The following is a 24045-nucleotide window of genomic DNA, read 5'->3' as shown; positions in this document are numbered from 1 at the left end:
TTTCCTCTGCTACAGCATCTAAAGGTCCTTCAAATATCAATTCACACTTTTCCTTGAAAAGTTTGAACGTACGCGGTAAGTCCATGGATTCCCAGTCCATGTGAGGCGGCTGTATCCCATACATGTGCTCCATTTTTTTTTTCCTTTTTTTTTTTTTTTAGTGATTCTAAATCCGTTTTTATCTTGTAGTTTGTGGGTCATCCAATCTCCAAATTATGCTACATCCAATGTAGATCCCGATTCTGACACCATGTCGTAGTTTTCTGTTGTTATGTAACTCAAGTTAACATTTTTTTAATAACTCATTTATTACATAACACGTCCAGCCATGCTGGCTATCTGGTAGAGAAGGAACAATGCATTATGGGAGATATGTTAATTACATTACAATATGCAACAAACATGGCACAATATTTATATCTGTGTAACTTATTTACTTATCTGTCTTATGTAATTGTCATTAGTCGTAATTATCCATGTCATCAAACTGGCTTTAAACAGCTATGTAACCTTGGTTTAAGTTTAAACATATTCTTTTTGTGTAACATGTTTATAGTATGTTTATGGTAAATTTAAAATCACACCAAGGTTTATCGCATTGCTTAGATAGAATATTTTATGAGTAATTTTACTGATACGTATGTCCATTATATAAAGATGGTAATGCACTAACTGTATTGTATCGTCATTAGTATATCATATTGTACAAGGTCATGACAATCTATGTACCAGTACAGAAATAAATTGAATTGAATTGAATTGAATATTTTATTATTAAAAATTGATGGTCATTATGCTGTTAAACATTATGTAATATTGCATCAAAATTTGAAGAAACCCCTATTTTAGGCACTGCTCCCATGATGACCACTTAAGGAAAACCATGTCACTTATTGTTCTCAAACTTACAGGAAAGAAGCATAGGACTAAAACACAATTCCATTTGTTAATGCAGTCTGTTTGGTAATTCTTTCTGGCAGTTAAACAGTTTTTTTGTGAAAATTTAATTTTTCACATATTGGCATTTTCAAGGTGTGACTTTGAAGTTCCATGGTCCTGAAGACCTTTGCTAGTCACATTTTTCTGAATATCCATGATACTAATATTTTATTATTAAAAATTTATGGTCATTATGCTGTTAAACATTATGTAATGTTGCATCAAAATTTGAAGAAACCCCTATTTTAGGCACTGCTCCCATGATGACCATTTAAGGAAAACCATGTCACTTATTGTTCTCAAACTTACAGGAAAGAAGCATAGGACTAAAACACAATTCCATTTGTTAATGCAGTCTGTTTGGTAATTCTTTCTGTCAGTTAAACAGTTTTTCATGAAAATTTAAGTTTTCACATGTTAGCATTTTCAAATTCTTTGACTTAGAACCTCCATGGGCTTGAAGACCCATGCTAGTCACATTTTCTGAAAATCCATGATGCATATATTTTATTATTAAAAATTGATGGTCATTATGGTGTTAAGCATTATGTAATATTGCATCAAAATAGAAGAAAACACAATTTTGGGTGCTGCTGCCATGATGACCATTATGGGAAAACCATGTTACTTATGATTGTCAAACTTTCAAAAAAGAAACAGGACTAAATGCAGCCTGAGTTGGAAAAGCAGTGAAATATTCATTGTTATCGTGTTGGCCTATTCATTGTGTGACTCAGAGCTCCCATGGACATGAAGCCGAATGTTAATCAAATTTTCCACATGTCCATGCTATTTATAGCAGTGACATAATAGGCCTAAACTTTAATGAAACTTTGCAATAAAACAATATGATATCGCTCTTAATTCAAGGTTTAACACCAATGACACAATATGCACCTGACACGAGCTGACATGGGAAAAAGGAAACTATAATTATAAGTGTAATTATTCGGTGACATCGGTGACATGATAGAAATTATAACTAGCCAAACGTATTGGTTAATTCCATTGAAAATTTTAAAAACATTTTTGACAAGAAGACAGTGTGAAAAACAAGGCCAGCATTTTGGTATGTGAAAGAAAGTGAATTTGAAATGTATGTCGTATACTGGTAATACACGTGCGTGTAAGCACTTTACACAACATCGGTGACACCGGTACATTAGTTAGTACACTAGAATCTAACGTGAACCGCAGAACGTGTTCAGTAAAATTCGGATTGCAACCATCAACAGTGTTTGTTCATTCTCTAAATCGGGTTAACACAGGGAAGGATACCACTCCGAAAGATGTATGATTAGGTCACTCGTGTTGAATAATCATGTGTTGAATAATCATGTATAATGGAAAAATACGAGTGAAGAACTGCGGGTACATGTTGCAGTGCTCGTCGCACGTTAGAAAAATAACAACAACAGAGCATTCAGCAGAAATGATTGCTTTAGTGGTGATTGGTTAAAATAGTGCGTCGCCATTATGCCATTGAACATCGTTGAAGATGGGATGAAAACAAGAGAAAGAACAAAACTGCGTTAATTGCTGTCATAAGTACTCAAACAGAGGAATGGCGTCACTGATCAAGAACCAGATCCTTAAACATCTCTCAAAGTAAGTTAAAATGCTCATGCCTAACCGATCTAAATGTGCTGGCATGAAAAATACTATCGCCATTGGCTCAGTCATATCCGCAAATAATGTGAGTTGAATGCGTTATGACAGCATTGTTTTGTGATGACATACAGTTGCGGATATATCACTGGCGGAAAGTTGCTACCGGCTTCACTGATGGTTAAACAAGTTTATAAATAAAATTTGTAAGATATGTTCATGCGTTAATAGGGTACCCAGGCTGGGTTGTACCAAATATTGATGTAAACAATAATGGAGGAATGTGTCCCTTGAACAATAAATAGTATCATAAATTGTCTTTTAATTCACATTGTACTTAGGCATATGTTTAGAGAGCTTAAGTTATTATTATAGCAGTTAGTCACCTTCAAGTCCCAAGCAATATAGAATAATTTAAGAGGCTTCATAAGGCATGTTCTGTTTAGTCCTCTTCCATAGTAAATCTAAATGTCTCTTGTCAGTTGTGAACTTCACAGTGACCTTGTGCCAGTTTTAGCCCTGAATCAATATATAAGACAAAATGAAGAAGTAATGAATAATCTGACCTGTTCTTACTAGGTTTTAGTTGCCAACTTTCTGACATACAAATGTACCCTTACAGTGGGTATATGTTTAACAGGCATACTGATGAAGGCATTCCTTGTATTTTGACATTGTGTAAAAGTGCCAATCTGAAGTAGTTCATTGCTTGAAAATGATGCCCTGTACTGTAGAGCATTACCAAAGACCAGCAATATAATATATAGGATAGTGAAAGAAAGAACAAAAAAGTAAAGATTACCATCAAAGGTCTAGTTATGCTCTGCAACACCTTGCATTCAAACAGATCTCACTTAGCTGATTAAATTCTATAGATCTATATATCCTTAATAAGGAAATTGGTTCATATTACTCTGCCAATGGATCAAATTAAATGGATAGATGCACTAAATCCACAATGCAGTTTGAAATATTGAATACTCACATTCTCTCCAATAAATGGGAAATAAATTTATTTGAATTTTGAGAAATATCAGTATATAAGCATTTATTTAAGGTACATTTGGGAGATACACAGTTGCCTGTCTAATGCCCTTCTAGTTTGAAATAACCGTGACCACTGTGTCCATTCATCTCTCTCTAACACATTGTAGAACAATTTTTAAGAAAATTTCATTTGTTTGTGTTTTTCTACAGGTTTACCAAGAATCTATCAGCAGATAAGATTAACCTGAGCACATTCAAGGGAGAAGGTGAGCTCACCAACCTAGAACTCAATGAGAATGTATTAATGGAGCTGCTGGATCTTCCAACATGGTTAAGGCTTAGCAAAGCTGTGTGCAACCGGGTGTCAATCAGGGTAAGCTTATTTAATATCTAAAAGATTAGTATAGGGTCAGAATCCACACATAATGCTGTATAATATTATTACTAGTAACACAACAGTATAATAAGCATGCAAGGGCATTTTTACCACTTTAGAAACTTTTAAAGAAATTTACTGACATCTTGTTTGTAAAGAAAACCTCAAAAGCAAAGATCATTTATATGAATTTGAATGTAGTGACCATGACTTGGTCAGGGCCTTGTCTCTGTATACATACCAGTAGTACATAGCCTGAAGTGGCCTTAACAGACACACCTCTTCATAGTTTAATACTTGTAACTAGTTTTACATACAGACTTAAAATGATATCAGTTCCTATTCCATGAATTTAGTCTGTCTACTGATCCTGTCTGCTGTGATCAACATTTATAGTCTACTGTCAAAATTGTCATGAGACCTTAGATTTATTGATTGTCATTATGTGAGAACAACTATGATTTATAAATTTTGTAAAAATCAAATCAATTAGTATAACTTTTAGTCTAAAACAAATTCTATAATATTATGCAGTCATATATAACTTTTCACATAAATGAAAAGCTTTCATAGAAGATGAAATTGATATTGTATAATATGGATCTGTGGGCAGATGGATTGATGTCATTAGTTATGACAAAGCAGGTGACAGGGCATTGCTTTATATACTTAAATGTGTGTCTGTGCTTGCCATTGTGTGAAAGGAAAAATTAAGGAGGAAAAAGCTCAAGATCCAAAGAAGTTTGATAGATGAATCTAAGAAAAAAGTTCACATGATTCAATCTGAATAGCATTGTAGGCATAAAGCTTGATGTAAATATGATAGTCTATTAATCAATATATAATGAAATGATATATGTTAAGGATTCATTTTACATTTTTCATTACTGGTACATATGCATGTTAGAGCATGACAAAAAAGACCTTCCTTTGTTGTAGGGTTTAATTCATTTTGATGTGAAAAGGAAAAAGATATCAATAAATATTCTTCAGACATGTGGGACTTTTAATAAGTAGTTTGTTTTAAGATTTATGGGAACTACACAGGCTGCAAAAGATTTAACATTAGAAAGATAAGCTTTTTTTTCTCAGAGAGGACATTTGCAAAATGTAACCACACAAATATATTACTACACATGTTGGGGTATATGTATTTTTTTGTTTGTTTCCATTTCATTCTGACTAATTAGATAGATAATTATGAAACGATTTTAAACTGTTTGCTGCTTTGTAAATTAATATGACGTCAATGAATAATTTAAGCATAAGTGGCAACCTACAAATACTCTAGTAATGCAGCCACATTACATAAATGGCCGAGTGCCCTAGCAGTAATTTAGCCATCTTTGTAAGTGACTTCACTATCTATAGATGACTAGTATACCCTGTCTGGTTACACCAAGATTGATGTACTTGGTATTTTTAACTTTGTAAAAAAAGCAACTGTGAGTGTTCTCTGAAAAAAAGTTCCAGAGAGAAGTCAGTTAAAGAAAATATTGTTTTTTTTTTTTTTTCATGATTTTAGAAATTTGAGCCATATCAGCTTACATGTCTCACAAGGTTCATAAAAGTATTTTATTAATCTGGTACTTTTGTAAGCTGTGAATAAACACAGGAAGGATTGAAATTGTTTAGAATAATCTTAAGTTACTATTTTTAATTTGAATAGTTCAATAATCTTTATTGTTATTTTTTTCATTAAAGATTCATTGGACAAAACTGAAGAGTCAACCCATCTGTCTTGTAAGTATTTAAAAACACCTAATATTAAGAAAAATGATGTTAAAGCAATAATAACTCTTCGTTTCGGCCAAAAAATGAATTTTCCTGGAGTAAACAACAATTTTCCCATACTTACCAATGGTTAATGAGTCCATTTTTACATTCAAAGTTAGTCCCTGGTTTTTTTCTAAAAAGTTTGGTTTTTTGTTAAAATCTCTTAAGAGATTTTAACAGAGTATAGACATCAATGGAGGTCACGTGGTCTAAAGACAAGTTCAGATATCAGAATAAAAGCTATAACTGCTGTTTTTGTGGTAAAACAGAATATATTATATTTCTACGAGTTATTCACAAGGTTTTTATTGTGAAATATAGATCTCATACAAAGAGTTATTATCCCTTTAATATTTATCAAGCATTACATCGAGTATAAAAATGTCTGTTATTTAGGATACATATCTTTCAAGTTAAAGTTTCCTGTGCATCATAATATCACACAAGCTAGATCTGTGTTAAGAGAGTACATGTTGTGAAATGTGTTTGCACTAGAAATTTTTGCACTCCAGGCTAGAAGTGTATGGAAAATAAATGAATTTATTGTTTTGAGTCTCTTATCCAGTTAGACAGCTGGTTTATCTTTTTTTTTTGTTGTTGTTGATTTATGAGACTTCATTTATCTTGTAAGAATGATACCCTGGTTGATAGATTCTAGTGTTTATTTGATGACTTCATTGTACTGCTTGATTAAATACAATCTATTGATAATATTCTGGGTTTGTTGACCGATTTTTGAATTTATGCATGTACTACAAATTCATTGTTGATCTCTTGACATTTATTCCCCCCCCCCCCCCAAAAAAAAAAAAAATAATAATAATAAAAATACCCAGTTACATTTTCTATAAAGAATAGAGCACACTATCTTTCAAAAACTCAGGTTTAAAATAAAACATTTTATGCGTGTATTGATAACTTAAAGTGCATAGAGTAGAACTATATAGTAGCCTGCTTTTTAATTTGATGTTCTAATTTTATGACTTTATGACTTAAAAATACAGTATCTGTAAAATTTGCAATTTTCTCCCATTGAAAAGATAGAGTAATTACGGTATCCATATGATCTTTCCTTTTTTCAAACCACCACAAGGTTTTGTATAAACCACATGCAGTTGAACATTATCTGCATATTGTCATCTGTTTGTGTTTGTATTTGTTAAATTTGTCTCAGTATCTAGATGAGGTGGTAGTAGAGATGGAGACCTGTGATGAGCCAAGGAAACCACAGAACCTGGATGGCATGCCAAGCTACAGGTCAGTATTTTATGCAACAATTGCCTGGCTTGATTTCTTTGTAGAAAAATAGCTCAACTGGCACTCTGGCTAGTTAGTTATGAGTTACCAAAATAATTAAGTTGTGGTTAAGAAGTCAATTTATCTGTGTCTGTGTTGGGGTGAAAATATGCTTTTGTTTATTGCCATACAATTAACTTGATGTCTCATCACTATGCTAACAGGCATGTTCAAAGACTTTTAACTTAAAGATGTAGGATCTTAAGGATTATTGATTACTTACTTAGTTATTTATGATAATTGATACATTTGTAGTAGGAGATTGATTTCTTAGCATCAGTAATGGAAAGGTTGTCAGTTTTTCTTAATAACTTGAAATTGAGTGCAATGTATGGATTATAAAAGTCTGAATGTATTGTTTTCCAGATAGAGATTGCTGTATTTTGTCTTAAGATACAATTGTTTCTGTGTTGTTAACCATGAAAGCATAAGAAATATGAATGGTAATGAGTACAATTTCATGATATATGCTAGATTAGGGGTTTTAAACACCATATTGCCACGAAAGATTTTAAACTGAAATTTATCAGTGTTATGTATTTACAATGATGACTATTTTGAATGAATATTTTTCCTTCCAGCTCTGGAGGCAAATATGGTTTTTTGGACAAAGTGGTGGATGGAATGTTTGTATCAGTGAATTCTGTCCTTGTAAACTTTAAGGCACATGCCTTTCATGGTTCTATTCAAGTGAGTATATTTTAACCAAATAGAAAGGAGCATTCAAGATTTTGAATTTTTTGTAAATCATGTATTTAATATTTGTGATCACATTTAAAATATTTTTCATAAAAACACGGGCATTCCTCTAATTTACTTTGCATTCAGTTTAGATTCGAATTCAGATTACATTTCATATATCCTTTTTGCAGTTATTTTTTCAATTTCTTATCCTAAGCAAAATATTCTGTTTAAGATGTCAAGAATCCGAGTTGAGAGTAAGAATCCATTATGGCGTCAGGTCAGTGACATTCGCCAGGGCCGAATAAAAGACCAAGACCGTGGTCTCCTGTTGCTGTTCAAAGAAGTGGAGTGGCAGACGTTACGTATCGAAGCCAGTGCTCTCTCCTCACATGACCCAGATTTGGCCAGCACTCCTCTCAGACTCATCACAAATCAGTCCAAGATAAGAATTACTGTAAAGAAGACACTGTCAGGTGTGTGGGCTGTAGTTGACCCAGTTTTTTTATTTAATTTTCTTGTCTCTAGACTTAAGTCAAATATATATATACGTTATTGTACAACCTGATAGCATTGCCACAAGGTGATATGGTTGTGACTTTACAATACATGACAAAGTATATGTTTGCCCTCAAATGTTGATATATAACTTATCGTCTTTCTTATTGATTTGTTTTTCTCTATAAACTTCTCTCTCTTTACTGTTGTATCCTACTGAATGCTAAATCAAGGCAATGATAATCATTTATTGAAACATATTTCCAGACTGCAGTATAGTTTCCTCTAAAGTTCAGCTAATTTTGGATGACTTACTGTGGGTGCTGACTGACTCCCAACTGAAAGCAGTCATTCTGTATGGGAAGTCCTTGAAAGAAGTGCTCCAAAAATCTGCAGATCAAAGTAAAGAAAGTGCACTCGAAAAACTACAGGTAAAAAGTTATACTTATAATGTTAGGGGAAAGAGGCTTAATTGTGCTTTTTAAGTTTAAGTCATACTAAAAGTTTAACATATGGAGGGTTTATACTTATAAATGATGCAACTTTTTAGTGAATTGTTTAGGAATTGTTTAGAAATATACACACATACATAGATGGAAAACTAAGTTTTAGAATTTTTCCTGTAGAAACAAGGTCACATTCAAGGCTCAAAGGAAGATAATATTAAGCTACAGCAGCAACATCAACAACAACAACAACAAGAAAAGCATTCCAGTAAACATTTGGAGTTCAGAAAGTTTTTTGATAAGTATGATGTGATTGAGACATCTTATCACATATTCTTGGGGAGGATAGACCTACATTTGTGCAATGAATTCAGCCATAGCAATGAGGGTAAGTAGCCTTTCTGAGATATTCACATTTTGCATCATGTGTTTAGACATATAAAATAGACAAGATGTGGAACATTTAAAAAACAACAATTTCTCTCAGTCAAAGATTGCCAGGGTACAGCATATCCAATTTAAAATGGTTGACAAAACAAAAATCAGTAAAGCCACTTTTCAGCTGTGTATTTACATGTACTTCAATTTCTTCACTTACAGAGGAAAGACAAATCTACAGTGTTGATAGACAGATATTTAGACAGGTGTTTGCTGAAAGTTAGTCAGAATTGTTCCTAACTCTGTTCATTCTTTTCTTTTCCATCTGTAGGGTCATCTTGTCCAGGCAAGAGCAGTCTCCTTGATGGTGGTGCCATGCAGATAACACTACACAGGATATCTTTGGACCACTATCCTTTCCATCCCTCCAGTAAGTCAGTGGTGATAGTGGCAAATACTGTGAATTTATTGTCAGTCTTTTTATCCTTCTTATAATTTCAAGCTTTGTCTTTTGCAGAATGGAATATTTCTTTCTGGTTATAGTGACTCAAGATTTTTACTCAGATTTAAATGTTTTTTGTTTTGCACCTGACTCTCACTGACAGTAAATCACTAGTGCTTCTATATAGATATGTAAAGGAACAAAATGTAAATATATGACAGAAAAGACAAGAAGAAATGCTGATGAAATTTTATATAAAACTAAGTCAAGTTACATGTAATTCATGGATTAAAGTATTTTATCACAACAGGCAATGAAAGGAAGCATTTTGTGAAGTTCAATGATGACTTACAAGCTCGGAATGAGTGGACACAAGTCCTCCTGAACAGATTCAGAGAAGAACTCCGGGAGATTACAAAGCAGAGCCCACCTGTTTCACCCTTTCACACAAGCAATGCTCCGAAGGCAGCTTATCACTCTCAGTCTACCCAAGATCAATATAATTCACCCAGAGCTCAAGGTCATAAAAGCCATGGACAAAAAGTGCAATCAGCAACCAAACTGCAACCACAGAAACCAGCCAAACTGCTAGAGAGCTGTTTTATCTTCAGAATGGAGGATTTTATATTATATAAAGTTTCTACTTCTTCTGACAACAAGAAGGCAGGACCAAAAAAGTTTTTCTGCTCTGACAAGAAATCCCTTCACCTGCCTCCTGAAATGTCATCTATTCATGTAGAGTATACAAGTTACTATTTTCCTCAAGGAGTAGACTACCCAGGTAAGGGCACTGATAATTTGTATATGAGGAAAATCTATTTACTAGATTTCTGAATCTGACACTGATTGGGCTTTGTTTGGTAGAATTAGATGATGAGTTATTGGATCTAAAACCTCTTTTTCGTGCAGTTCTTTCCTATAAACCAAGAACTTAAGCCTTCTCAGAATTATATGTTCCTTGCTGTGTGCATCATTGCCAAGTCTTAGACAAAGTGTGCATTTTGTTTAGTTTATACTCCTGTTCTTTTTTGGCAGTGCCTAGTTCCAATCTGTTTGTAAAGGTGACACCCTTCCAGTTGACTGTGGACTACAGGACAATATTGTGGTTGAATGCTTTCATGCTAAGTTTAGCTCATACTGCTGTAAGTTTGCTCTCACAAAATTTAACATTGCAGTATACCCTTTTTTTAAACCAAGAGTATGCTATTTCAAGCTAAGCCAGCTTGCCTCTCAACTAGCTGTATAATACTTGCAAGATTTATAAAGAAAAAAATCATTGCGCACTAGGCTTCCACCTGGATCGGTTAATGAAGCTAAAAACCACATAAAATACTCTAGAATACCAAACACAAATCAAATAAAATATGTCATATAGTAACTATTCACTAATAAAAGCTTCTGGTCACATACATTAAAAGTTCAAATAAAATGGAATCGGCCATTAGATCACAACCAAACCAAATCCACATACCTTAATAAGCCACAGCTACATTATCATAATACTATCATAATATTGACCATACTGACCACCTTTTGAAATTCAACCCACATCTCTGTATGAAAATCCCAGCGTCAGGTCAAGGTGACGGCCAGTGTGAATTATAATACAAAATTATTTTGGCAGAAAAGGAAAGATTGATCAGAATTAGTGGATGTAAAGTTAGCATTGTGCATCTTGAGTAACTAGTCTGTGATATGTGATGGATTGTATTTATATGTAGGATATAGAAATAGAAGATGGACCAAAGGAGCATGTGGATATCAGAATAGACCTACTGATGCCAAAGGTTTGTTTATGTACTTGATAAACAACATATCATTGCTAATTAAGCATTTTTATGCAGTCATACAGTCACATTTAGTACACTCTAAACTTGATGAAAATTGTAGAGATATTTTCCATTTGGACTGATGATCTTCAGATTAATATCAGCCCATGTAAACAATTGTAAGTTCAATATTTTACATTAGGAATTACTTTATGCAAAAATCTAAATTATTTTCAGTCAGTATTGATTTTGCAGGCCTGGAAGGCTCACTGTTGACCTCTGACTTAAAGATCTATAGTTTTGCCATACCTGCCCCTGTAATGAATTGATTTGCTCCCCCTAAAGCTCAAAAACAAAGTTTGAATACCATACAGTGTGGCTTTTAGATCATCTTTTATGTACTGTTTCAGCTGATCTTGCCAGCTGAGAAGTCAGTAGAAGACCAGCCAGATCGTCCTGACAGCCTACACATCCATGCTTCCAGGATGATCATCACCAATGTGGAGGACAATGACAAGGCCACACTCTCACACCTGGATCAACTGGTGAAGAAACAAACTAGTGCCAAACTCTTCTGCTCAACAGGCTTTCCAAACATGAAAGAGGATCTGGAGTCATTGCCAGACATCTATGCAACACATGTCTCAAAGAAACATGGTGTCTATCTTAACCCTTTACCAGTTTTAAATGGAGTCAGTACAGATGCCAAGTTGGGTACGGCTGATGAGAACTCTCCACTGAAAGGTGCCCCACTGCTTCGGCTACTGGGGACTAATGCCTTGAAACATGATGGAACCAAGGACGTATGGTGTGCAGTGATTGAGCAACTGTGGCTGGACTTTGGTGGCGTCCAGGTGTCAAAGCACAGGCCGGTCCCCTTTGTGGAGTCCTTCCCGCTGACATTATGGGTTGCCTTACCACACCTTAGCGATGGTACGGGAAATAGAACTGAAACGGAGAAGAAGACTTGTAATAATAACGGTGTCCTTGAGATGAATACTACTCAGGAAAGTCATTCACCAGATAAGAATGATAGGTTAAGTGATGTGAATATAATTGTTGATACTGCAGACAAAGTGTGTGTTCAGCTCAATCACTATCAGTTTCTGTTCCTGATGAGACTGATTGAGTCAGTGACAGAATTACAGAAAAAATTGGAAGAGGATACAATCAGCATTATGCAGAAGGAGATAGAGGCCAAAAAGATATGTGTTGGTCTCGTCTTGCCCGAATTAGAGCTGGCTCTTGTGTTTCCCCCTGTGCAGACATTGGTGCCAAACATTTCTCGTGAAGGGACAGATTCTGATGATCTGGGGGAGGTGTCAGGTGATGGAATGGCACGGCAAGAAGAATCAGGAGGTATGGTCAACAAAAATGAAACTTACATAACCAAAGATATTGTCTCAGTAATTTCCCCTTTCTACTATGACAGCCTTTTTTTTTTTTTTTTTGTATAGGCACCTTGGTGTTTGTGGATGTAGTCTTCATAAGTCTGCCAAAGGCCGTCACTGATACCAGAATTTTGCACTGTTCATATTGTGCAATTTCATTTGTTCAGAGGTTTTGTAGTTTTATTTCTTAAAAATTGATCAAATAAGTAAATAATATTGCAGCATTTCTTTGATTTTTTTCTTTCTGTTTTTTTAAAGAAAATTCTGCCAGCCCAAGGTCTACCATTCCAACAAGTTCAGAGGAGAAGAAAATGGACATTCAGCTCTCACCAGATGGCATTGTGATCAGATCCCGCAGTGATACAGACATTCTGGAAGCTACTGCAAGTGAGATGTTAATAGAACAGACTAGGAAAATAACATCTGAAGCTTCTGCACAAACCAGTAGTCAAACAAGAGGTCAGACAGATGTTGATCTGCTTTTGCAAGTGAAAAATGATGGCAGCATTACTATGACAAATGTGCCTCACGAGGTCACCAAGGGGCAGTCTAAAAGTCCATCGGATGGACATAGCTTAGAGAGAGTTCACAGTGACACTGACATGGTGGAGAAACAAAGCCAGATCATGTCCAGATCACTGACAGAGAAGTACCCATCTCTGCCTAAACTTTCTGAGAGATCCAAGAGGCCATCTGGATCTTCTTCTGATGGGAAGAAGTCGGGTATCCTTTCTCTTCCGAGCTTGGACAGATTTAGTCGCCTGAAGCAGGGGCTGATGAAACGCGACTCGGAGGATGAGGTGGACAGGATGTCAGTAAGGAGCGGACTGTCTGACGATGACGAGGACTTTGTGTTGTTGGGGGCAGACACGCTGGAAGATGATGTGGACAGTCTGGTGGGGTTTGGTCAGGGAAGGTCAGACACAGCCTCCCAGGACCCAGACACTGCTAGTGTGACCACACTGAGCAGTGTGCAGGACAAGTTGAGAGACCTGGTATGAACAAAACAATGTAGTTTACTGCTTGAAATTTTGCTGAGCTTATCAGTTTATTGTAGTCTTTTTAATGCGTAAATACCACTTGTTAGAATCCCCTACACCTAACACTGTCTTTGCAAAAATTCAAAAGTTGGCTGCATGGAAATTTCTATTTTTTATAGTACATGTTAATTGACTTTGTTAATGCAAAAGAATTGAAATCACACCTAGCAAAGTAGTCGAACTCTTTTTTTGTATTGTTGTACATTGACTGTATTATGTTTTACATTGTAACATCTCTCAGACATAACCAGCAGGTTTTGCTATATTCTATCCAGGTATCTGTGACAACATTCAATCTGCTGAACACTGAGGTGATGTTTCAGTCCAGTGGTCAGGACTCTGTAGTGAAGGTCTGTCTTGACCACCTGGTCTCTGCTGTCAAAGGCAATATTGTGTTGGAGGAATTTCAGCAATCATTTGCTGCAGGTAATCAACTAGTTTTTTTATTTCTTTATGTCATCACCCTTGTTAATGTTCTCATTTTACCAGAGAGGACAGATCAACTCTATCAACTCTACAAGTTTATGTTGTGTTCATCTTTTATTTTTTGTGCCATTGCAAAGTTTTACTAAAAGATTTAAGAATTTGAAAAACAATTGCAAACAAGTGAATAAAAATACTTAACTAGTCCCACAGTTGCTATTGTCCATTTGCTTTTTCAGGAAGGAAAAATTTAAGTGAAGTCCCCAGTCATCCAACAGATGCCCCTTTCAAACTGAGAATGGAGATGGGACCCCATGCTGAGCGTCTTGCACCCACGGCAGGGGAGAGAGGGTTCCTGCTGCTGAATGCTAGTGGCTGTGACCTTACCCTTGCAATGTCCAGTGTAGAAGGGATGGTCAGTCTGATAGAGGATGAAATTGTCCCCCCGGCCATGCCCATGGTCATTGATGTCAATAACATAACAGTCACTTTAGAGGTAACTTTCTATAATTTGGTGTAAATTTGATTAGTTTTAACTAATGTTGATACTGAGTGTTTTCAAAAAATGAAGTTTAAGGTTAAGGGAATTGTGTCTGACTTGATACATATTAAATGTGGGTTTTTAAAAAAATAGAACAGTGGATTTGTAGATTGTTATTGATTTTTTCAGAACTTATTTCATTTGGTATATCTGTACTTCCAGGATGATCGTCCCCCTGTCAATGTGACGTCCCCAGGAGCTGTGCCCCTGGACCTCCATGTGGAGCATGCTATCATCTCCAGAACACAAGATGGTGTGTTCCATATCAAGGGTAAGAAAACCACAAGTTACGTCAACAGCCTACTCACAAGTAGTAGATGTTGGATGGCATTCAAAATAAAAAAAATGCATTAGCCCATATACAATGTTAGAATTTTTAAACTGAGAAAAAAAGTTATTCTTTTTTTTCATGTATATTTTTTATTTCTGTAATGAATGTATTAAGAAAATGATAAGAAATTTAAATTTTGCAGTTCTATTTTTTGCCCTTATAAATGACCAATTTAGAAAACATGTATTTGAATAAATAAATGAATTAACTGTATATTTGTGCATTTAAATATGATAATGATCACTGAATGCCACAATTACGTAAAAGCTTCTTAGATTTATGGCAAACAATTCATTTGCTGCACTGCAATCTTCTTACCTGACAGGTGTCCCTCCTGATCCACATGGTACAGAGAAGTCATCAGATGAACCCAGCTGTCCAGTAAGCCCATCAAGTCCTGACATAAGTCTTCAGTTCCTCCAAGCCACTATCAGCACACTGCAGAAGGAGAAAGAGGCTTTGAAAGAACAGCTCTGTCTTGTACAGTCCAAAGAAGATGAGGAGGTAAAAAGGGTAAAAGACAATGCAGCAAAATCTCTTCAGGAACTGGAATCGGAAAATGAGGCATTGAGGAAACAGTTTGAGAAGATCTCTTCATTCACTCATTCAGGTGGGCTTACTTATGGTGATAATGGCGCGATGGAGGAGATGAAAGTGGAGATCGGTGCACTGAAGGGGGAGAGAACTCAGCTTATGGAACAGCTGGTGGATCAAAATGAAGAAATTGCTAGTATGCGACAAGAGCGAGAGTCACTTATGAAGACTTTACAGCATCTGCAGGAAGAACTGCTGAAATCAGAACATCAAAGAACTGGGAAATAATATTCTGATATAAATACAAAGTAAAGTAATTGAAAAAACTGATCATATGTACAGGTTGCTTTTTTCTTGCAACCAGGCAGCCATGCTTGCATAATTTTAAGTTTTCGCTATGCTTTGCCATTTTCATACCCCTGATTATTTGTGCTTACACTGCCCAACTATTCAGACACAGAATCTGAGACAAAATGTAACACAAACAGCTGAAATAGAATGATCAAACATGTTTGAAATTCCTTGATGTTTATGTAGCTGCTTAAAATGTTTTTTTTTTTTGTTTGTGTCCAGAGTAGATTTACATGAGAAATTGGGACTTTGTTAGCCAGATCTTAGTGCTGTGGTATTTGTATTTTTGCCTAAAATGATTTTTTAATGCTTTGGGTTGCATTTTAGTGCCATGCCACTACATATGGTTCTATATTACATTATATATACATTAGGTGCTTTCATATGTTAATTGGGTTGTGGTAGTATTTCCATATTTCAGCAAAGGTGCATTTCAAATCTGGTAGACGCAGGTAACTGTAACCCCACCCCCACCCGCCCCCACCCCCCAATTACTGGACATTAGTATATGCACTAATTAAAATGGGCAGGAAGATGGCTGAATTTATATTTATTCCAACATTTTCATTAATCGGTTTTAATTTTCTTAACAACTTTATGTTCTCTGTGTGTAATGTTAATAAGGTTAACCTAGATTCAGAAGGGAGAGTTTTGTAGATGCTTTCTGCCATTGTATTATGTTCCTGGAAGTATCTGTTTTATCAAAGTGGAGCTTTCTGCTGCTGTCAGTGAAATACACCACATGTGCTTATGTCAAATGTGAGTATGTGATATATATATATATATATATATATATATATATATGCACAATGTGATTATTCACAGATTATGTAATGTGATCCTGCAATCTGTAATAGTTTTAGAAATAAATGTGCCTTGTGTTGTCCATTTATCCATAGGGCTGAGTTCTAAAGAAATGGCTAGTACACATGCAACCTGTCAGCTTCAGGCAGTGATTGATGTGTTTGTGATACCCAAATATGGTGCTGTTTAGTTAAAACCATTCATGGTCAAGGGCTGTCTGCATGGAGTAGAAGCCTCATTCAATGCATTGCATTGTCCATAGTTTCCCATTTAAAAGATGAAGTACACCATTTTCAGACTTGTGATTTTTTATATGTATTAGAACCGGTCAGTAAACACATAGGTTAGCATGTGCTATTTTAACCTATGATTAGATCTTCCTAAATTTGATACCGTTTACACTGAAAGAATTGCATTAATGTTGTACAGCTCTTCATTACTTATTTTCATCTGTTAAGAAAATTTTTACAGCAGTGTGCTTCAGTAATTTCGCAGTGATAGCTGTTATGTTCTGTGTGACTTCCCGGCCACTTGTCTCTATGCCAGATATACACAGCCTGGTCTGATATAATTCACTGAGAACTGCTGCTTTTTGTTGACGAAAGCAATAATTAAAGGCTGTGCAAGGACAACTTGATAATGGCACAAATCGGATGTCACAAAGAGTTATTGTAAGATGCTCATGGCAGCAAAAAGAAAACTGTTATGGGGATCAGTGAGTGACATAAGATTTCCCTTTGCTGTGTCATGAACACCAAGATTTTGGTTATATTCATGTTGAAAGGCAATGGTTCATAAATGTTCCCCTTCATGTACAAACCTAGTATATGCATATATTTAATTAAGTTAAAGAAAACGATATATCAAGATGCCTAGATGACAGGTCCGTCAAAATGTCTTGTGTCATTGTTTTTTAACGTTAGATTTTTTAATTGTCCTTGAACAGATCACAAGAAATCTGTTCCAGATCTTCTTAGGAACTATGCTCACTCAATGAGTGCAATATTCTGTACATTATCTTGTCATTCATCTAATTATGTTGATGTTGTTGTATTGTTCAACATGTGAGAATAAACTGAAATGTGCAACAAATGAACTATTATACCTCACATTTTTAAATTGCACCAACTCTGATACATAGTAGCATATACGTGTGAAATATTAAAACAGTATTAAGCCATATTTTTGATTAATTGAAGTTCGTAAAGTTAAGGTTAAATACTCCGTAGAATAGCTACAGTGAATAGATTTTTATCAACTGCTTTCACCGTTTTCCGCCTGGAAATTTGTATACGTCAGATTCTTCTTTCAAGGGCCTCCTTAAATTTAGATGGAACTGGTTTTAGTGATTTTTCTCCTGTAAAATAATTCATTATTCATATGATATGCAAAACGAAAATAAAACTTGTAATGTGGTAATTTTCATATGATTCTGAAAAAGCACTAAAATAAGTACTGAAAATCGGACCTTGTAAACGGATTAGGAGTTTTATAACTCATGCCTCAGATTTGCGAGCACAAATACCGAAATTAACACCTCCAGCTACGAATTAACTATCCCAATTAACCCAACGTAAAATTACTTGCCACAAATACAGCGTTTCATAACACAAACCGTTTATCCGCTGATCTACCCGTTCGGTACATTCCGTATGAGGCTGAGATTGTCTAGAACGCATTGCTGCCGTGTAAAAATATATTGTGTAATGAAACGCCAAGATTGTGGTTACGGTTCGTGTTAAAAACGGCAATCTTCCTTTATGAGGCCTAGGTTTAATTCTTGATGTGACCAAAATACATGAGTGAAAGCTGTCTTCACTGGAATCTTTGCTATTAAAATACTTATATTTTTCATTTTCCTTTTAATATCACACCCATGTAACGTTCCTTTTTAAGATAATTACTGCATTGTCACGTTAAAGGGTGCAACTAACCATTTCTCATTTTAATCTGGCTGAATTAAGCATAATCTGCGCGTTGATCTTGCATAAGAAATAAATAAATTACGCAGTTAAAAAGATCTATTTTGATAGATCAAAAAATGCCTGAGCTTTCGGCTAATGCGCCTTCATTTTTAGCCCCTGAAGAAGGCACACAAGCGTAAAGTTCGGGCATTTTTAATCTATCATACATGAAGTTGTTCTTTATAGATGCATTTTCAAAACGATTTATTTATTTATTTAAGCCAACTGAACAAAATGTTTGAAATTTATTGTTGCCTTTAATGTCGTTTGATTCAAATCAACTGAACATGTAAACGAAGTCGGCTGATGTTTCTACATATAGTCATTGTAATCTGAGAATGAACAGCAGACAAAGAACGTGACACCGGGGATCAATTTCAGGGTAGGGGATGTACCAAGTTAAACAGACATATTGAAGGTTGTGTAGGTCGTCACAATAGGTACGTTTCATGTTCCGAAAATGCAGAGTCAGGCTATTCTGTTGTGACATCGTCACCCAAGCGCTGTGACCCTTCCCTTTGCTAAGGGTCCTCTAGCGAGCGCGCGTTACCTTGCATTCTGCTGGTATAAGTATCTCGAGTATATATAATCATACGTTTGGGACTACGTTACATGTTAAACAGTGGTTGTTAGATCAACGTCAGATCAACACCGATATTTCACGCTGAAATAATGGCTCTCCCTACCCTGATCACAACTGAGTGGCTGCAGAATAACTTGACAAAGATACAAGAGGAAAATTCCAAGGAGTTCAGGCTTTTAGATGTATCGTGGAGTAGTGATAAAAACACACGGGCTGATTATTACAAGTAAGTCATTTTTAGTATATCCAGAGAAAGTCCAAGTAGACACCATGAGACGATGTCAGGTGCACGCAATTCTCAATACGTGTTATTAATTTTTTGTGCGATTATCACCATGAATCCTAACCAATGGACCATATTTTTTCAGGGAACATATTCCAGGCAGCCTGTATTTTGATTTAATGTATGGAGTAGAAAACACCCCGCATTTTCCCAGAAATCTCCCCAGTGCTGAAGCATTCCAGGAACAAGCCCGCATTCTCGGGATTGATGATGATACACACGTGATAGTATACGACAATAATGTCGGAGGAAAACACGGGTTTTATGTCGCTTGTAGAGTGTGGTGGATGTTTAAGGTAAAGCGATTTTGTATAAATTAAATGTTCTGTTACTGACCCTCTGATTGGCTAACTGATCTCAAGATTCCAACATTCGGCTGAAAATTCGTGGCTGGATACAGGGGTTATAGAAACAAGGGGCACTTTTTTTCGACAACTTCTTTTTTAATGATTCAAGAACAGTTTCTTACATTTGACAAAATTCGCTGTCATCTGGAAAAGACCATATTGCCATCTTAGCTAAAGTATGGTCAATATTAGTATCTTTCGCTAAACATATAAATATTGACAGAGACCGCAAATGATTTCATTATATTTGCGCATATTCTCTGAAAATCGTGTTAACAAGAGAAATGTTCACAGTGGGTCTTTTTGTTTTCTTTACATAAGTACCTTAAGCAGTAGATCGACTGACCACAGTATATCTAGCTGCTAGTTATTTCTCAATCAAATTTGGAAATATGATTTTAATTTTAAGCGAAGTGCATCGCCTCCTTTAAAAAATTAATAAATGATAACAAAAAAAAAAAGATTATCAGTAAACTATAAACTTATTTGAAGTTTGACCTTGAAACGTGTTCCTCACCTGAGGTTATTTAATATATGTTTGCAGTAGACTTAAGGCTTTTCTGTCACCCTACCTCTTCTGCTTTTCCTCATGATTGTACTTGATTGAGATGAAAAAAGTTAAGACTGCCATACTTGTCTCAGTGAATACCTGTACCTGTACAGAGTCGCACGTTTGAATGTAAAGAGTGCTAAAACATTTACATCTAAGTAGAAGATACTTCGTGTGACATCAATATGTGATCCTTTCTTTGATGTAGATATTTGGTCATGACAAGGTGTCCGTATTAGACGGAGGATTAACCAAATGGAAAAAGGACAACCATGCCACAACTACAGACGTTATGAATGTGAAGGTACCCGATATTGATACTGTTAATGGTTTATCCAAATTTCTGGAAAAGGCATCCGTGTTGCAGCGTCATTTAAAACGTTTTAACTCGATATGTTCTTCAGCCATCATCTTTTTTTATTTCAAGCCCAGGTTTCTTATACATTACATTGATTTTCAAATGAATTGAATGTTAAAACAAGACATCTGAACAAAGTTTTTTTTTATATTACAGAGAGGCAACTTTAGTGTTAAACAGAAACCTGAACTACTTCGGTCTTTTGATGATATAAAGTCAATAATATCAACAAAAAAGGAACAACTTGGGGATTCCCGGCCAAGAGGCCAATATCTTAACACATCAGGGGGGAGTAAGTACCAACACCTTGACCCTAGTATGGTCACATTTGCACGGCCACCGCTTGCCCCCAGCGCGGATGCCTCACTAAGTATTATACGGGCAATAGGCCTATTATATGCGGCAACGCGCGTACAAAGCATGTAGCTATGGCTTTTTAAACCAAAATGGTTGTCTTCGGGCCAGGCACAGTGCCCTCATATACTACAATATAAACCGATATGATAGATCTTCTACCTTTTATTCTAAATCTTATATTTATAGATTAAGGGTGTATTTAGTATGTCTCAACAGTATGCCCTAAAATTGTAAATGTTTCTTAGGTTATGTTGGAGGATACATACCAGGCTCGTTCAACATCCCAATGGACGACTTAATAGACCAGGAGAGCCATACCTTCAAGAAAAAGGAAGAACTCCTTCGGCGTAAGTTATTATAAAAAATATAAGAGCAGTTTCGGGCGTTTAATGGCCTCAAAATATGTAACTCAACATTCTACTGAGATAAGAAAGGTGCAAATAAGGGTCAAACTTAATCATGTTTGCCAATGGTTATTGAAACTGGTTATTGCCACAATCATGATGCAGGTTGATAAGTACCTGATGATTTACGCCTATCGTTTGCAACCCAACTGCATATGGTCTGAATCAAACAAAAAGACTACTCACAAAAAGTTTTCAAAAAGAAGCGTCTGTCTTCGGGTTTATGAACGTGAGCCTATAATCACAAGTCGACTGACAATACAATGACAACAATATAACGAGTCATGCAAGCGGTGCACTGAAGTGGAAACGTTGAAATTTACTTACATTGTGCTTTATCAACAAGTTTCTATCATGTCATTAAGAGTCTTAACGTCTAACTCACTAGGTAGATATGTAAATGAAACAAAATCCAAGTATTTGTATTTTTTCCTGCGTAAAATAGTGTTCTGGACCAGGGCATTGGCCTACTTTTTGCGCACACACCTATTCTGTCCTATTGTGTTGGCATGTTCTTTTATTCGTCTATTGCAGCGTCTTGCATTACTTCAAGTATTTGAAACGAATAACAGTAAACTTCATTACATAAAAAAATGACAAGTTCTTATTTCACATATACTTTGTTATTCTATCGTCTTATTCTATAGTGTTGCAGGAGTCCGGGACAAAGTTGGACCAGCCCCTGGTGGCATCATGCAACACAGGGATGACAGCATGCAGTCTGCTCATGGCGGCCCACATATGCGGCATGAACGACCTGGCTGTCTATATGGTACCTCCTTTTTGAAATTGTTCACAATTCTGGTCCCTTCATTCACACACGAAAGCAAGTTATAAATGACAAACACAAATATAATGACCAAAATTTAGGATGTAATTAAGTAGATACCATTGAATAATGTTGAGTGATAACAATTGTTCAGGCCTGAAATATCAGCCTTAATATACAACATCCAAACAAATAGTGCAGATACTGCAATCTGACACCGCTTTTTGGATTAATTCATTTGCGAGTCGATCTAACTTGTACGAAGTATGTAAATGTACGATTGTTTGCATGTTAACCTAATTAAAAACAAACAAACAAACAAACAAACGCAAAAATTAGAACAGAAAAGCTTAATTATCATTTTTATTTAAATATTTAAATATTTGAATATTAAACTGTTTGCTCACTATTTTCTTTCAGGGGAGTTGGACTGAGTGGAGAAGCAAAGCTGATCCAGACTACATCATCAAACCAAAGACACAGGCAGATTAAAATTTTGATGTTTATCAGGGACCACATTGTTTCTTAAGCGTTAAGTTGTTCCCAAAGTTTATTTTGACTGTCACGGTAAATAGAACAAAATTAAATGGTGAAATCCACATAAATAAGTGTAGGCCTTATAGTTAATCTGCAATATCAAAAATAGGAATCCATTGAAGGGAATCCTTATTCTATATTTTTGGTGATGAAATCCGAACCACACCATAAAGATGTCGAAGCATCGCCCTGTAGTCCTTTTATCTAAAGCTACCTAATACCTAAGAATTGTGCTGATATAGCCACTCTGTTGATCGAAAAACTTCTGCAAGCGACAATGACAATTTACCCCCAAAAACGCTGTAGTAAGGTCATCCAAAAGAAACAATGGAAAAAATAACGTGTAAACATACTCTGTTGTTCATACGATTATATGATATATGTGTGTGTGTGTATGTGTATAAATAGGCGGATGTAATGATTAGCTTGATGGTAATGAGACGTTCCTTTGGCTTCGTATGACTTGTAAAGGACCGAGATTTGTTATTATTTTTCACAGAAACCGATGTCAGTTTAACATATTCGAAAGAACTGACGTTACATTCTTTTGACCTGCAGGAAGTGTCACAAAATTCATCGTCTTCTTTACTGATCGGTAAAGCACACTATGCCTCAGCACCCACTAGGTTACGGATACCCCCGAGTTGGGTTTGGCGTCACAGCTGTTTTTAGTGCGTGGACTGTCAACTTCTACTGTGCATGTGGTAGTCTAGGTTAGGGTCCGCCTTCTATTAGATTCATGCAGGTTAGGGTTGGCGTGACGTGAGTTGGTAAAAATTGAGGACGGTGCTTACCCTTATCAATTAATGGGAACTAAACACTGTCACAGAGTACTCTTTCGTACATGGCAGGTTTTGGAATATAACACCAAAGTAAGCCTTCTTTGAAACCTCATTTCTGGTCCAACTCACGCATTTGACCACCTTAAAAAGAAATAGTATCCAAACCATCTTTGCCGTCCATAGGGCCTACAGAATAGTAAGCTGTTTGCAGATTGCTTCAGACAGTCAAACATTATTTATATTTTACCCTGCAATAAAAGACTGCGGACTTACAGGGGAAGGAAGATACTTGTAATTAGTTTTTTATTAATCTGCCGAACCTATTTTTACCTGCAAACGTACACTTCTCTTAATACCTTAAGTTTTTATCTATTATACTTCTTTTATTCTCTTTTTGCAATGGCAAAATATCTTATAATACATATTAGATTGAATAAACATCATTTTATTATTAATATTATTATTATTATTACTATTATCTTTATAAGTAACTAAAATAC

At 35.6% G+C, this 24045-nt stretch overlaps 2 protein-coding genes across 2 annotated transcripts; both read left to right on the top strand.

Moving 5' to 3' along the window:
- The first annotated feature begins 2123 nt into the window (after positions 1-2123).
- LOC106181057 (bridge-like lipid transfer protein family member 3B) lies at positions 2124-17707 on the top strand. The gene is made up of 18 exons (XM_013565314.2): positions 2124-2547; positions 3745-3907; positions 5615-5653; positions 6861-6943; positions 7564-7672; positions 7899-8139; positions 8429-8592; positions 8788-8995; positions 9317-9415; positions 9738-10208; positions 10463-10569; positions 11149-11214; positions 11607-12555; positions 12846-13582; positions 13903-14053; positions 14290-14546; positions 14754-14862; positions 15248-17707. The coding sequence occupies exons 1-18, from the start codon at positions 2504-2506 to the stop codon at positions 15742-15744; spliced, it is 4494 nt and encodes a 1497-aa protein (XP_013420768.2). The 5' UTR covers positions 2124-2503; the 3' UTR covers positions 15745-17707.
- Positions 17708-18971: 1264 nt separating this feature from the next.
- On the top strand, positions 18972-24000 carry LOC106181060 (thiosulfate sulfurtransferase). The gene is made up of 7 exons (XM_013565319.2): positions 18972-19384; positions 19527-19737; positions 20547-20642; positions 20853-20988; positions 21299-21400; positions 22105-22229; positions 22647-24000. The coding sequence occupies exons 1-7, from the start codon at positions 19248-19250 to the stop codon at positions 22716-22718; spliced, it is 879 nt and encodes a 292-aa protein (XP_013420773.2). The 5' UTR covers positions 18972-19247; the 3' UTR covers positions 22719-24000.
- Positions 24001-24045: the final 45 nt, after the last annotated feature.

Source organism: Lingula anatina, chromosome 1 (assembly GCF_051362555.1).
Source record: "Lingula anatina isolate TDL-2025a chromosome 1, LinAna3.0, whole genome shotgun sequence".
NCBI classification, from domain to species: domain Eukaryota; kingdom Metazoa; phylum Brachiopoda; class Lingulata; order Lingulida; family Lingulidae; genus Lingula; species Lingula anatina.
Note: the sequence above shows the minus strand (reverse complement) of the source record. Positions and strands in the feature narration are given on the sequence as shown.